This window comes from Vulpes lagopus, chromosome 4 (assembly GCF_018345385.1).
Source record: "Vulpes lagopus strain Blue_001 chromosome 4, ASM1834538v1, whole genome shotgun sequence".
NCBI lineage: Eukaryota > Metazoa > Chordata > Mammalia > Carnivora > Canidae > Vulpes > Vulpes lagopus.
In genome coordinates, this window is record NC_054827.1 from 30,331,952 (window position 1) to 30,349,159 (window position 17,208).

General features: G+C 37.9%; 1 protein-coding gene across 1 annotated transcript in view; it reads left to right on the forward strand.

Moving 5' to 3' along the window:
* The window catches only part of UNC5D (unc-5 netrin receptor D), a 540,317-nt gene extending 532,172 nt beyond the window's left edge, over positions 1 to 8,145 (forward strand). Inside the window, exon 17 of the mRNA XM_041751170.1 lies at positions 1,802 to 8,145. Within this exon, the coding sequence (XP_041607104.1) occupies positions 1,802 to 2,006 (205 nt within the window). The 3' untranslated portion in view covers positions 2,007 to 8,145. The remainder of the gene's footprint in view (positions 1 to 1,801) is intronic.
* The last annotated feature ends 9,063 nt before the right edge of the window (positions 8,146 to 17,208 follow it).

Genomic DNA, 17,208 nt, shown 5'->3' on the forward strand with positions numbered 1-17,208 from the left:
TATTCTAATGGGACACTAGTCCATTGTTTTTCAAGGGCAAATACAAACTATAAACCTCCAATAGATTGATGAGAAATCTATGCTTCTCTTTTTTCTTGTTTTTCTTTTTGAAACAACAATGGAGAACATAAATATTTATCCATTCCAGGAACAAACATGTGTTTATGGTCTTTATTCTCAAAAGGGAAATGAAGAGATTGTCACACAGCCTACCCAGAGTTAACCCACCCCTACTTTCTCAGTTTGCCTTTTTCTCAGCTATTCCCTCAGTTCTCATTCTGCCTGGATGTTGGGAGGGGTGGGTCAGTTGACTGAACAGACCTAGAGATATAGCAGATTGCTCTACAAACGTTGGCCCTGACCAGGAAGAAGTGACAATAGTCAAAACAAAGTTCTTAAATAAAAGGAACCAGAATCCCTTCAATTGCCCAAGCCATTTGATTTGCCATTTCTATTAGTGTAGAAGTAACTATATTTGATTCCAAGTGAGTGGAAGGGGCAAGGGAAATAAGGAAAGAAGATAAAAGAAGCTAGAAAGACCATTTTAAGCTGGCCTTCTCCCTCTCTCAATCAGATTCAGATGTAGTAGAAAGTATATATAGTACCCTGATATTCATGCTATTTGGCAACCAAACTGGCTTTAAGCAGTCCCTTGAGCCCTTTAAATAAAACAGCACTTTATTCACTCAAAATTACCGTATGTGTGTGTGGTGCTTGTAAATGGTAATGTGCCCTTAAAAGCTTGTCTTCTCTTCCAAGTGCTCGTTACATGAGTCTACTCTGTGACTGCCGAATGTGGTGAGGGAAAGTAGTGCCATCCTCAAAATACACAATTCTTGGTTGACTCTAAAAGATCTTTTCAGCTTATCAAAATTTTACCAAAGGCGACATTTCTATCCCTGCTATAAAAGTGCCTATGAAAAATTGTGTGACCTTTAATCTTTTGTGTTGTCTTAATCTTCATCATAGCAGAGTCATTGTCCAAAAGGTTACCATTTGTTTTCACTGAAGATCCTGTATCATCTGAAAAAAAGCTCATAGCAATTAATTACTCAAGACAATGGATATTGAATAAACACCTCTCATAGTACTATGATAAGGACTATTGCAGAATCAGAAGATTATTAGCTATGATCCTTTCCCTTCAGATGTCTGTAATCATGCTGGGTGGGCAAAACTCACATGAAATATATAACCAACCTATTCATATGAAAATTTAAACACAACAGTAGAAAGAATTCAGAGAAAAAATAAAGCATTTCGAAAAAGAGTGGAGGAGAATTGAACCAGGCACGAACGGGAATGTACGATCCTGATAAACAGAGGGTAAAGAAGGAAATGGGTCTTCCCAATGGAGAGAATAGATTGAATGAAAGCAAAAAGCAAAGTATTACCTAAGCCAGCATTAATGGCTCAAAGGGCAAAGGAAGACTGAGTATGTCAAAAAGTAAGCAACAACATAAAGAGAAAAGTCAAAAATAAATGTCACAGTATGAGAGATTAAAAGGTCGTTTGTAATCCCAGTGATACTTTTTATAGTTACAAAGGGGGACAATCTGGAAATATAGGAGAGGTAACCATTTCTGATGCATTGAGTTTGAGGAGGTGGAGAGAGATCAAATCTGATCAATCCCAAGGTCATTTGGAGACCTGTCCCTAGCTCCCATTCACATACTACTCCTATTGTAAGAATACCCACTGCAAGTCATTCTTAATTTCCTTATAGTGATTTTTATTTGTTCTTTAATTCCGTCTTCATTTTTGTTGTTCTTTCTTTCTTTCTTTAAATCTCTCTGTCTAGGAATTTATCTTATTTTGCTACACAAAGTAGTCCATCCGCTGTCATTTTGAACCTGTGGGAAGCTCGTCATCAGCACGATGGTGATCTTGACTCCCTGGCCTGTGCCCTTGAAGAGATTGGGAGGACACACACGAAACTCTCCAACATTGCAGAATCCCAGCTCGATGAAGCCGACTTCAACTACAGCAGGCAAAATGGACTCTAGTCCACGATCGCTCATGAGACAGTGATGGCTAGCTTCGGGACATTTGCTTTAAATGGGAAAGAGACAGCTTTCTGCCCAGTGGCATTTGGAGAATTCAGCCTTCATTTACAATCAGTGAGAATCCCTGGTTGAAAAAACTGAATTTTATATAGGTATAATATGTTAATAGGGAAGAGTGCAAGCTCTCTTAAATATAAGAGGGCTCTACTGTCTCATCTGAATCCACACTTGGGTTCACACTTGATGAACTTTCTGAGCTTTGGAGTGGTAAGGATAAAAGTGAGGGCATAGTTAGATCAAAGCAACTGTGGGGGAAAGATGAGCTACAATAAAGCCAGGAAGGCAGAGATTGAATAGTGCATGTCTCAAAACAGGTTTTTAATGATGTGCCCCAAAGGGCCAGCTGATTCTGGTACCAGATTGTCAGGGTTGTCTACCAACTGGCATCCAGTGATGTCAACAATCATTGTAAAACTGGCTTTTCTAAGTGAAATGGGGTTGCCAACCCATTCGTAGGACTTTGGTAATGTCAAGGAAGGCATTTAGAATTTAGACTCTGAGTATATCACACCAGCACCGATTCTCTATTTATCCTAACCACTTAATGGAAATAAGATCAGAAGGTAAGATGGACCACAAACTAGTTCTTGCTGTGTATGCCACCTTCATTCTCTCCCAGAGACAAATCTACCCACATTCTTTCTTCCCCTTCCTTACCTATAACATAGGAGTGGTTTCAAGGAGGCTAATTAAACTTCTCAATATGGAAATTTACTTCTTCTAAGTCAACAATGCAGAACCCTCTATTCCCAGCCCAGCCACCCAAGGTGCAAAGTGCTATTAGAACACAGCTTATTACTTGGATTTGGCGGGGGGGAGTATCAAATCGAGCCCAAAATAGGACAGGGACTGCGGATGCCACAGGCCTCAGATAAGCTGTAATTCTAGGATAGAGGTGTTGACCCATTCTCTAAACATTTTTATGAGGGGATGAGGGGTCCTGTTCTACTTTTCAATCCAGGTTCCTGAAAATTTCTAGCCCCTTGATAATATGTTGTCACAAAATCTTTCCATAGGGCTATAGGGCATCCTCCTTCTGCTTCTGCTTCTTGGAAAATTAGCAGATAGTCTTTGGTCTAAATGATAGGAGTAAATAGACATGAGGAGTAGGTCTACCACAATGTCCCAGAAACCACATGCGTTGTTCTGGAAGCTTTTAAGCTCTGATTACTCAACCTCACTAGGTATGCTTTCTCTACAGGATTGTTAATATGGGACTCTTGCTTTATGGTTCTTTAAAAAAAAAAAAACAGGCAATGATATTGTGGAGAATTGAAGTCCACCAATAATTCATGAAACTCACCTTAACATTTTACTCCATCTTTTATCCTATGAAATAGTTTTTGAAAAGATGTCCTGGCAGACTAAAGATGCGCCGATCTGTTCCTGCTCATCTTCTGGTGGATGTTTTAATTAGCTGTCCACAATCAGAACAGGCGAGGTCAAGGACCTAGATTATCTACAAGACTGATCAGCTACTTAGAGGCTGGCTACATTAAAATAAAATCTAGTCAGGGAATGGGGGTGTTGGGGAGTACTTGGCAATGGGGTTATGATCAATTTTTTTTAAATGTTTTTGTAAGTCTCATGTAAAACAAAACAAAACATAAATCTCCACTGAAGTAAAAAAGGCCTAGAGATAGGTGTAATTTATAAAACCATGAGTAAGGCATTAGCAACTCTTGAATGCATTAGCCATTTTCTCTAACTAATGTGTGGTATAGGTCTCCTATATTGGATGAAAGGCTTTGCTACATGAAATTCAAAAGCATCTTGCTTTTCTCAGGAGCCAAAGGCATATCATATGGAACAAACAAATCCTCTTAGAACTGCTGAGCATATTTTCAAAATACCTCTCTAGATCAAGCAAAGACCCTTTTGCTAACATGCTCTACTTATTTATTCCTTCTGATGAGCAAAGAGAAAGCAGGAGAGGGTAAATCATCTGACACCCTTGCTAGCATTTCTGGAAGAGCAAGAATGTTGCTCTTCCAGAGAACAATGTTGAAATAGATGGTCAGTCACCCAAAGTAAACTAGAGAGTTTATTGGCATGGTAGTATACAGAAAGAAGCTGCGTTGACTTTAATAATAATTTGCAGGAAACATCAGAGAGAACTTTTGTAAGTTTCCACCTTGGAGGACTTTTGTTTTAAAACAAACCATCCTACCCATTTTTCCTTTTCCTTTCTAATTGGCCTTATATAATTGCTTCATATAACCTGAGAATCCACACAGATCCTTTTTAGATCTGATATGTTTTTAATATCTTAAATGAAAAAATTTAATATCTTCCCTAGAATCTAGATCATTTTAAGCTAAGAGATTATCATCCACCCCTCAACGTCTAGAATTTCCAACCATGGACTTTTTTTTTTTTTCTGGTGGGGGGGGCCCTGGATTTTTATAAATTCACAAGATCATCATACCATATTGAACAACAAAGGAAGCAAATTAACGCAATTCACCGCTGACTTCAGCCTAAGGTTCGAATCCATCTTTCAACCTATTTTACTCCTTCTTTTCATTTCTCTTATTTCTGCTAGCATCCTACATAGGATTTCTACAGGAATATGTGAAATTCTGTGGCCGTTGCACATCAGGATCCTATTTTACAATAGAATTCCAAAGAGAACCTATGTTTGCGAGATTTACCGACATGGTTGGGGAGTCAGGGTGTCAGGGAAGAGCGGAAATCACAGATCAGATGGACTTCACTGACACTTGAACTTGTGGTTACTCACTGTGACCTTAAACCCTTTTTCTATTTTAATATTTTCCCGTCACAACACTAATGCCCCTCTAGAAAGAGATTCACTTGTCAGTACATGTGCTTACCTTAGAAGTCTTATTGTCCTAGTGTAAAAGGAACCAACACATGAAAAATGGGCTTGAATACTTGGCAGGTTACTTAAAATTTTACAAAATATCCCATTTAGTGCCAAATCTTTCAGTCCTCAAAGGCATTTAAGTCTAATGGTCATGCTTTAAACAGGACTTCAAATTATGCCACCAAAAGGCACACTTCACAGCTGTACCAGACTGCCGCTGCATCATAAAGTTAATTTACAGTTTTTACAACATTGCTTGTGCAGTCTTACCAGTTTACATCAAAATCCTTTAAGCCAAAAGGAAGCTCACTCTATGGATTTAAATGCAAACTTCATTTACTGGTGCAGAAAGTCTCGTAAAACTCAGATGTACTCCCACAAAAATTTTATTGGCCTTTTTGTAAGAGATGAATAGGAATTGACACAATTCTCTTTAAAGAGGGGAAATTTTCTCTCTCTTATTATTTTTATCTCCAGCTGCAGGTGTTCTCCTGTGCCATGGTCCCTACATTTTTCTTTCAGTTGACTTTGAGAAGGGTTATTAAATCAGATGACTAAACCAGGGTTCTCTTTGGATTAAAAGTTCTGGATTTGTTGCCCCTATTTTCCTTGAGAAAAATTCTCAACATCACAAAGTGGAATATGAAAATGGTATATAGATCTTCCTCGACTTATGATGGGGTCATGTCCTCACAAACCCATCATACGTCGAAAATATAGTTAAATCAAAAATACCACAGCCGATAGCCTAGCTGATGCACACTCAGACCATGGACATTAGCCTCAAGTTGGGCAAAATCATCCAACACAAAGCCTGCTTTGTAAGGAAGTGTCAAAAATCTCATGTCATTGATCAAATACTGTACTGAAAACAAACAACGGAATGGTTGCCAGCATCCTGCTGGTCTACCCTTGAGATGTCATGGCTGACCAGGTGGGGGGCGGTGGCTGCCCAGGCCCAGCCAGCATCACGGGAGAGTCATCCCTCATATCGCTAGCCCAGGAAAATATCCAGATTCAAAGTTGCTAGGACAGTTTCTACTGAATACCTATCACCTTTGGACCATCGTATAAAGTCAGAACATTGTCAGTTGAACCGTCATAACTGGGGGACCATCTGTAATGGATTTTAGATAGTATTCTCCACTTGCCAAACCTCTGGCAAATTTACCCATGGATTTCAAACTGTGAAAAGATCATTGAACGTGCTTGCTTTTCCTTTTGCCATTTTCACCACAATCCCTTAGTCCTTCTGTAAAGGTGTGAAATAATCACTCTCAGATGTGGTGAAGGTGAAATTCCCTCCGAGGTCTCTGTCCCAGATCTGGGAAGGTCATGGGAACCTGATGGGGCTGAAATACATGCTTCTTATGGCCCCTCATGGGGCCCATTTCCATTACTTTTCCTCATGAAACATTGCAAAGTTCTGAATCCTGGTATCTCCCATTGACCGGACTAGGGGTCACATCTGCAGCAAATGGGAGAGCAAAATGTTGTCCTACAGATAGTGACAAAATTTTATTAGCCCTTCAGTGTTAGTTGCCATAGCGCTGTATTTGAAAAATCGATGCTGTAGCCAAAAGCTGAACGGCCACCCTTTTCCGCAGCTTCCACTGTTTTGTCTGCATAGAGTTTTCCTGAACTACAAGCAAAATGTATTTTGTCGAATGTCACAAAGTGAAAATGTTGCTAATATTAGACGTGTTACATATTTTGTGTTTTTACTTTCCATACTCTTTCAAAAGCTGCAGTTCTAAAAGCTGTTTGGCTGTATGGACAGCATGTGGTGTTCTTTGCAAAAGCAATTCTAGGAGAGCCAGCGTCTACCATGGACTCCTCACATCCCCATTCCAGGGTCATCAGCAAAAGAGCAAAATGGCAATTCTGTGTGCTATGTTTTTTTTTTTCAAAAGATAAAAAGGGGATGGAAATCAGACCTGGCTGTTAGTCACTAGTGTGTAGTACTGTGATCTGAAGTAGGAAATTTAACTCACATAGAATAATTGTGGTGTTTGAAGCAGCTACTTTGCTTTTTCCTTTTGCTGTGAAGATCATGGATTTGGAATGTCCTCATGAGGTGGACCTAGGACGGTGACAGTGAACTTCATGTCTTAGGGTCCACCCTCCATCTGAACCCAAAGATTAAAAAGGCAGTAAGCTTCATGTTTAGGCCTAAGCTTAAAAAATCCTCCCCCACCCCTATGATTGAGTTGGGCAGAGGATACATCCTCCTTTCTAAAAAGTTACCACCTTGAATTATAAAATGGATCACTAAATTTGGTAAAGTAACTCTTGCATGAGTGGAAATGTGTGTTAAGTACTTTTACAAAAAAGGCATGATTGTGACAGAAATGTCCTTTTGCCTCAAATCTTTCTAACCCCAAAGAGTATTTCCCTATTGCAGGCATTATTTACATACAAATTCCAAAATGGGATAAATTGTACAAGTACCTTCAAATTAAAGAGATACAGGAGGTAGATATTTAACAATGGTTCTATTGAATTATGGGAAGATGATATTTTAAGGGAATCGTAAGCAGAATACCTTGCCTTATGACCCCTATCACTGAAACAGACATTACAATCACAAATAGATCTAATAATTCCAATATCCCTTCATTAGCGAACTCTGATGATGCTAAAGTAAGGTCACCTCTTACAGGGAGGCTGTGATCTACGCTTCATCAGAATGTAGTTAAAAAATTTCAATCAGAAACCCTCTCGAGGGACCAGTCTCAATTATTCAGGCCCTTCCCATTCAACACATCTCTATAAGAAGGTGAAACTCATTGTGGGAATTTTTTGGTCAGGAAAACAATTCCTTTCTAAATTGGAATCAAGACAGATTCTAAATTTCCCATTCTTCACAGTTGTTTCTAATTGGTACACGCAAGACAGTGTCCCCCCAGAAATAGTGCAGATAGAAGCAATTAGAGGAAAACTGGCTTATTCTCCTGACCCAAACTCAACAAATCTGAGTAACTGTTTACCTCCATTTCTGTATGAAGAACTTTAAAACAAATTTCGTTTTGTTCTGTTTATTTTGGGAAAGTACGTGGAGGAGGAGGGGTGGTTTTTTTCGTGATTCATATCTCCAACCCATACCACTCTCAACTTTTATTTGATGTGTTCAAAGCCAGAAGAAAAAAAAAAAAAAAAAAAGAACTGAACACTTAAATTGACATGAAGCTGAAGGAGTGAGCAAGCCAGAGGAGAGTTTGAATAAAGCATGGCCTTGGCTTCATACCACACTTTTTGTGCCTTGTATTATCAATGTAAATTCTGAATGTTGTACAGTAAATACTTGGATGGACTTCTTAGAAAAGGCTGCACTGGCTTCTTTTTCAGCACATGTACATATCTATAAATATATATACATATATATTTGGTAATGCCAAACAGCTGTGTTATATTGTACTGAACAAAATGGACCGTTTGGATGTTTTATGTAGAGTTTGCAAAAAAAAAAAAAAAAAAAAAAAAAAAAAACCAACAACAAACAACTGGATGGTTACAGACTTTTCAAGATAAATGTACAGACGTAAATTGCCGCATATCAGTTATTTATGAATAAAGAGTCTTTTATGGACATTTTAGGATATCCATGAGTGGAAATTTGAAATCCTAAGGAGTACCCCCTCTATATACTTTCTGCTACATCCTAGCAGGAACTGGAATTCCCTCTACATCAAGGACAGTTTCCAAGTACCTATTAACATATTGAACCTAATTTCTCCTTGTGGCCTCAAGAATTAGATCCCACGAAGCTACTGGAAACAAAAATGAGATTATCTCCTATGGTTTCAACCCAACCACCGTGCATACACACAACTATCCTTAGGACGTAGCTTTACAAACCATGAGAGAATCCCAACCTAACGTAATTGAGATATCATTCACCTTAGACCTCAAAATGCTTGGGTTATTTTTTACAGACACTATAGAAATTTTCTGCCTTTTCATGGGAAAAATGCTACAAAAATAAGTACAATGTTGCACATTGCAGATACAGTTTCACTGACTGAATCTGTTTAAAATGACTTAAAAATGCTGAAGGCTCCCAAGATCCAAAGAATGTAATCATAACTGTTTACAGCGGTCAGAACCAGTTTAAGATGGTTTCTGATGTATTTCAATTAGCCATAAATTAAAAGAAGGCCACAAATTGGTTTAAAACCAGTGTTTTCCAAAATTTGTCTTTAAACAAAATACAATTAGCATAGTAAGATAGCAGGTTTTGTACCCCTACCCCTGCTCATTAGGTTTGGAAAACCATCCCTAAAATTAAACTGCATTCTCTAGATTTCTGAAAACCTTTAAGTGTATGATGGATCTAATGTATATGGTAGATCTCTAAAAGAGGAGTGTATATAACATTTTCTAAACATTTTGGACCATGTAATTCTTTTTATGAATCATTTTATAGGACTAGCAGGGATGATAGTATCCACAAAGTGGCTGTGAGAGGTTCCAGTGCTTTAAAGCTAATTAGAATATATTTAAGTTACTGGTAGAATGAGAATTGGTTTTAATTAACTAGGTAAATCAGTATGATTAGGAAGAACCAAGCCAAAGTTTCAGAACTATTTTAATAGAGCAAACAAATCCAATCTGAGTTGATCGACTATAAAGAATGCTATGGCTGGCAGAGAGATTCAGATACAACTAGCTCATTTGGATAAAAACATATCAGCTTGAGCCTCTAATAAACTGTTCAAAATATTTTTTTTAAGTTTTGTCTAAAAAATGTTTCATCTACCTAGGAACTGGTTCTGAGTGGATTAAGCTACTTTGGGCTAATGTTTGTTCCCTGTAGCCAATATTTATTAGAATTTGATCAAATTTACTCTGATAGGGTTATTCATTCAAAAATATTTATTTAGATCTGCCACATGGTAACAAAGCCCGGATTCAAATCCTGCCTGTGTCATTTAGCATTTAATATCAGACAAAATACTTATGTTTCTACTTAAGTATATAGGGATGATAATAGAATTTTAGATTCTTTCCAAAGTGTAAAGATTAAGTGAAAAAAAAAAAAGATACATGTAAAATCCTTAATGTGGTACTTAATAAGCAACTGAGTGTTCACTTTTACCTTATTTTAGAAAGGAAATAGGCATGGTAGTTAACAAAATGTGTTGGAGATCAACACAGGCTACATAGTAATCCTGGAGTCTGCCATTCTCTGAGCATGTGACCTTGGTCAAGAAACTGTCTTTAAAAGGAGATAATCCTATCAAGCTCACTAGGTACAAAGTAAATGTTCAAGAATAGTATAATAAATATAATGACTAAACACGCCTCTATTTCTGGCTCATCTTGGTTCTGAACAGAGATGTCCTAGAGTGTTCACTACATGATCATAGTAAAGTAACAAGAGGACCAAAGATGTACTCAATTTTAGTCTTTCTGATAGCTGGCAGAAAGTTATTTAAGGCAAAAAAATAAAGTAAAAAAAAGTCTTATGGCCCTTAAAAATAAGTAAAATATTTTGTTTTTCAAATATAAAGGTTAATGCTTAATACAGTAAGCTGTGAAAATACTTTAATGAGATCCATTATATCCACCCACCTAAAATGATTTTAGGAGAGAAGGCATTGGAGTCAGATGATGGGGGAAATACATATTTAAAATGTGTCTATCACAAAGACAAGTAACATTTTGTTTGAAATAGTAATCTTGCATAGAGTAGATGCTCCATCAATGAGAGGACCCATTTTTTGGTTTTCAGACAACACAAAGACCTTAAAATCTTCAGTATATGTACAAATTAAAGAGTTATCTACTCTTTATTATTATCTTTATTATTACTCTGTATGTGCCAGACCCTCTACAACAAAGCAGGCATTCATAACACAAAGCAAAACAAAACAACACCATTGACTCAACTTTCATGAAGCTTCCTCTCTCTGTATCAAGAGGTTATCATACCATCAAAAAAGTGCTGTGAAAGAGATGAGCACAGATTGTTAAGGGAGAATAAAGGAGGGGAGGTGAAACCAGGTTGTATGTTGTGAGGGAAAGTAAGAGGGAAATGTGGTCACTGGGATAAGATTTAAAGATGATGTATTAACATAGCTATCTATAATAACACTTTGCAACAAGCCCCATAATCTGTGGCTTGAAGTAACCATTTATTCTTCTTACTGAGTTATGGACCAGTAGAAAGGTCCTCCTGATCTGAGCCTTGCTTGGCTGTCTCAGCTGAATTCGTTCCTGTATGTGCTGCTATCTGTCTTGGAGGTTAACGGTGCTGGCTTTTCCAGACCCGGATCCTGACGTGTCCAAGGCCTTGGCTAGGACGATAGGACTAAGCTCTGCCCCACAGTTCTTAATGACACAGTAGGTGCAGCTGGGGATGTTCTCATGGTAAAGGAAGAGGAAGAAAAGCATGGAGAGGTTTTTGAAGAATAGTCTTGGAACACCGTCATTTCTGTGATATTCTGTTGGCCCACATAACTCATAAGACTAGCGCATTCAACACAGAGAGAAATAGAATCCAACTCATGATGGGAACTGTTGCAAAAATGACAGTGCTTTAAAGGGAGTGGATGCAAGAAGGGTGGAGAATTTTGCTCATGGTTTCAATTTCTCCATCGGAGAGAGGTAAGGATTTGTCAGACAAAAATAAGGGGGGGAAGCATTCAAACAGGCATATTAACATTGATAAATAGATTCATAAGTATTTTATTCAGGAGAGGCTACCATACAGCTTTTCATGCTTCTAGTTCTTATGATCCACTAGATCTTCCATAATAGCACTTTCCAAACTTCCATGCTATATTATTAGGTACTGATCCTATGTTTAGCCATAAACACGGGCAACATGGGAAAAGCAGAGTTAATCACATCCACAGGGGCTTCTTTATTGTAAGAATTCTCAAAGGTTTTATTTACATAATAACGGGTAGTCAATAGTTTTTGAATACGTTCAATCTGCTAGGCACTTTACACAGATTCACTCATTTAATCCCCTAGCAACCATATGAAGTCAGTACTATTATTGCTCACATTTTGTAAATAGGAAAGCTGAAAAAAGAATTATGCTAATATGAATTTTTAATCACTTAGCCAAGGCTACAATGTCTACAACATTTTCCAAATATTTATCACTTACTCCTACTTAATGAGCATGTAGTAACATCTCGCAATTAATATTCTGGGATCCACTTTTCAAAGATGTAGAAGAGATAAATTGGGTCCTCCATCCTAAATTAATTCAGTCTAGATTTTCTTCAACTTTTTCTCATCTACCAACTCATTTCTTTGCATTTTGCAAAATTTTTCATCTCTAAGCATATGCTAAGCCCATGGCAACCTTTTTAACATTTTAATTCTTGGCTACGAATGCTTAATTTTACCATGTTCCTCTATAATTAAAAAGGCACACATAAGACTGATAAGAGTCAGTTGTAAATATTTTGCTCCACCTTCAAAAGACTGCTTTAAAAGCTGGAAGCATCTTTCCAATGAAATGACTTGTAGCAAATAACCTCGCTTTCTCTAAGCTCAGAGAAAAATTCAACATATCCTTCCTTTCAAAGGGGTGAATGTTAGGTGTCCAGCCAGGAGGAAGATGCTATACAATTAATAGAAAGAGCCCAGAGCAGGTTAAGAAGGCATTAAACAATGAGAACTCTAATCTTAGCTGTCATGCCTACCAGTGGAATCTCAGACAATTCAGTTTACTTTCTGAGTCCCAGTTTCCTCATCTGCTAAATCAGCATCATGCATATCCTGTCCCCCTTTCCATATCTATCTGTTGCCAAAAGAAAACAATGTGATCAATATAGGAGAGCAAACTATTAGATATACAGGTAAAAAAAAAAATTTAAATGACCCAGATTTGTTCATCTCCTCAGATCCCTAACTTGAATAATTTGGTTAGGGTACCCAGAGAAATAGGGATGATCTCTTCTCCCAGCACATGAGCTTGAAACATCCACATACTTTGAGAAAAATCATCAAAAAGAGTATGCTCTTGAGTGAAAAATTATGTAAAATGCTTAGGTTAACTATTGATTCATCATCACCAAAAGAGCTTAAGAAGTTAACACATCTAGGGGACACCTGAGTGGCTCAGTTGGCTAAGCATCAGCTATCATAATCTCAGGGTCATGAGACTGAGCCCTGTGTCTGACTCTGCCCTGGGCATGGAGCCTAAAAATTAATACTTCTTCCTTTTATGGGCCCAAACTACCATTTCTTTGTATCACTCTTTATATTCTTAGGAAAAAATGGACAATTTACCGTTTAAGTGTGCCTCCTATTGACTCTACCCAGGTGTTGAGTTGATTTAAAAAATAATAGTTATTATCTTCACTGGAGGAAACACTTGGGAGCCATGTGAATACAGCAATGAACCAAAGCTACCCTACTCACAGAGATTTCATTCACTCTGAAGGGAGGCAGAGACTAAAGACTAAATAAGGAGAATATTGAATCAGACAAAGGAAAGAAGAATGGGGTTGCTGGGGGTGTGATCCAGGTTGTCAGATACAGTTTTACTGAGGCTGGCACTACTGACATGTGGGGCTGGATAATTCTCTGCTGTGAAGGGCGGCACTGTACTTTACAGGATATTCTGCAGGATCTCTGGTCTGTACCCACAAAATGTCAATAGTCCCTACCAATTATGACAACAAAAAACATCTCCAGACATTCCCAAAGATCCTCTAGGGAGCAATCACAGCTGAAACCACTGGTCTATAATGTGTTGATAGGTCACAGTAAGCAGTTAAGCTAGGATCAAAGACAAAATCATTAGAGAATCAAAACTCAAGGAATTAGAGTAGGGAGGTAGAAGCATCATCTATCTGCAAAATTAAATCTCCACAATTTAAGTGGGAGTGTGTTGCATACAATGACAGTCAGAAGCTAATGCTTCAGTAAAAGTAACAGGACTTGACTTGGGCATCCGTCGATTATTACAACCAGTAGAGATAGTGGCTGGTATGCTGTCAAAACAGGAATATCAAAACATGGAAAATATTAGGGAGAAGAAAGAGATGGTTTGGACCTGGCCATAAGAAGGAAAGACAATTCCTACTCCACACCTCTGGTGGTATAGAAAGTATAGGAGAGAAGATAGCAATCCCCTAAAAGATCACAGAGGAAGTAGTTTCTTTAAGAGCCAGCTTTAACTAAAAGCAAGAAAAAGGAGGACATGTTCGGTAGTACAATGTAGTACAATGTTGGGTCTCTGGCTGGACCTGACAAACAGACACACAACACGCAAACCAGAGAAAAGCACACACATTCTATTGAATTTATACATGTACAGGGGAAGTCTTCAGAAGAAAATGAAGTGACCAGAGCAGGAACCTTTTATACCTTCTAGACAAAGAAACAATAAATTAGTAAGGAATTGACAAGACAAAGGGAATTGGGCTAGGGGTGGTAAATAGTAAAGAAGCAACAGGGCTTGTTTATCCATCCTTCTCGGCCCTACATTCCCTGTCTCTGGTGATAGGGAGGTGTCCCTTCCTCCTGGTACAGGGAGGATACCTTCCAGGTGGGAGATTTAGCTCCCACATTCAGGGAAGAAGGGGAAAAGGAATGGTCACAGTGACCTTTCAGTTTCTTCCATTTTCTCAAACTCCTTCAGCTTAAGAAATTCAATGGGCCACGATGCCATATTTTGGGGTAGTGTGTCCTGAACCCTAACAGGATGTCCTGAAAAAAGCACCAGGGAAGAGTTTCATAAGTTGGGAAAGTGGGAAATGGGTCAAATGTACAACTCCTCATGAGGACCATGGTCCAGTGGATGGGAGATACGGACATCATTTGGTGGCTGACCTCAACGGGGATAAAGGACATGATTCGAATAGTCATTTAAACTGAATAAATTAATTGATTGACTGACTAAAAGTTCATTAGGTTTATCCACTTAGTCATACATTTAGACATGAGGTGCTTTGTGTCTAGAAACTTTCCTCCAAGTCCTGTGAACTGGGTAATTATATGCTTCTTCAAACAAAAAAAGAAGTAGAAAGGAAATGCAGTGCTTAGCCAAAAATGACAAAGCTAGTTGGTGGCAGAGTTTAAGCAGGTCATCTTCTGGGGTGCTATTTCTATAAAACAAAGTTTTTTGTTTTTGTTTTCTGGGTCTTTTTAGCCACACTATATATAAAATAGAAAGTCTTAGTTCAAGGGCAGAATGCAGGGCTTCTAACAGAATGGATCACCCAGGCCACAGGTAAACAATTCTACCAGCTGCACCTTCTGGAGTCTGCAAGCCTGACCTCGTGTATAGGCTCCCTATTTGTCACTGCTCACTACTGGCTTCTCGGAGCCCAGTGCTTCTGTTTTTAAGGAGAGATCAGCAGCCCTGACACATTGGAAACCATCAGAAGACACTAGAGTTGGTAGAGACATGTAAGAACCTTCCAGAAGGCTCCTTTCTGGTACAATCAGAACAAATAAATGCATTAACAAAAAATGGAGTGCTTTGGAAGGGAACCTATTCACATATATGAAAGATTTATTATAGTGAATACATTGAATATGTAATACTTTATATTGCTAAATATAAGAATTTGCTGTTTCTCGCAGAGTTAAAAACATCTCACAGGTAAAGACAAAATGAACATGTGTCAAAGATATACGTAACCATTTAAAGAAGAAATTGATTAACGTTAGCCCAAAGAAGAATTTGAAGAAAACATACATATGTACACACACAGAGACATACATGTGCATACATATGGGAGTTCTGAAATGGAAATGCTAATAAAGAAAAACTGATTAATATCTTATAGGGCAATAATAGATGTCCTAAAGGATATTGGCCAATTTTGTTATATTAACTTATATATTAATACAATCAAAATATAATAATATAATAAACACACAGTAAATTGTACAATATAATAAAAATATAGTACAATACAAATATAATATTTGTGGTTATCTTTTCTACTCAGTTGTATCTGGACAAAACTCTCAGTTTTCTATAGTTTATCTATAAACTATAGATTATAGTTGTGGTTATCTTTTCTACTCAGTTGTATCTGGACAAAACTCTCAGTTTTCTATAGTTTATCTTCTCCTCCTACAGACCTGTAATGTAAGCAAGTTAGCAGAGGTCAAAGGAGCACATCCCTGTAGACTCAAACAGTCCCAGATGGCCAGTTCAACAACACCCAACACTTCCCTGAAAAGACGCTCAGTACTTTCTTTTGTCCATGTTCAAGTTTTGACAAGTTTTTCTTGACAATACTCAGTGTGTCTGGAAAATCTCCTGGGAGACTTTTATTTGTGCAGCATCTCTCAACAACTTTCCAACTCACTACTGTGCTTTGTTTTCTGTTTTTTTTTTTTTTTTTTTTTTTTTTTTCCCTTCTGTTACTCCAAGAATTGGCAGGTCTGTTTCCCTTCTTTGCCACCAACATCAGTAACTCAATATCTGAAGCCACACGGGGAAGACAGAAGTCACATGGCCTCTCCTACTATCATCTCCATCCTTGCCCAAATCTAAGCAGTTGCCAATCCTATACTTGTTCGAAGACTGTTGTTCAGAGCTACTATATAAGTGGTGAGCCTGTTGAGGAGGAGGGGGAGTAAAAAGAGTCTGTTTTGATGTATGAGGCTTCATCCATCACTGACATGTACCAATGCTCCTCTTTTTCTTTCTTTCCTGTTTTCCCCCATTTTCAATATAATTAGACTCAGGGGGACTTGATATTGTCTTCAAATATTTGAAAATCTGTCATATGGAAGACAGATCACACTAGTTCTGCCCAGTCCTAAGTGGTAGACCTAGGGCCAATTCTGCAGAAACAACGAGACTTTTCCCTCCCCCCTTATCAGGGGCATAATTTTCACAGAGCTGTTCAAATCTGGGATGAGCTTTTAAGGAATCTTAAAAGCTTCTGATCATTTTGATCCAGGACTTCCATTAAAGCATACAAACAGTGCCCGCATTTTTCAATTTTGGTCAAGTCCTTCCATCATAGGACATCACTCAGACATTTTTTTTTTCCCTCTTTCCCTTCAAGTTGAAATTCTTGGTTCCTCTCACCAACAAGATTTTCATTCTCAGGATTAGTGCACTGTTTTGGTAAAGGCCAGAATATAAATATTAGGGGCTACTGGGTCTCTGCTGAAAGTACTCAGCCCTGCCACTGTAACAAGAAAGCTGTCATAGACCAGATGTAAACTAATGAGTGTGGCTAGGTTGCAATAAAACTTTATTTAGAGATGCTGAAATTTGATTTCCACATAATTTTTATGTGTCCCTAACATCACTTTTGATTTTTTTAAAAGCCTTTAAAATTTTTTTAACTATTCTTAGCTCACATAAACAGG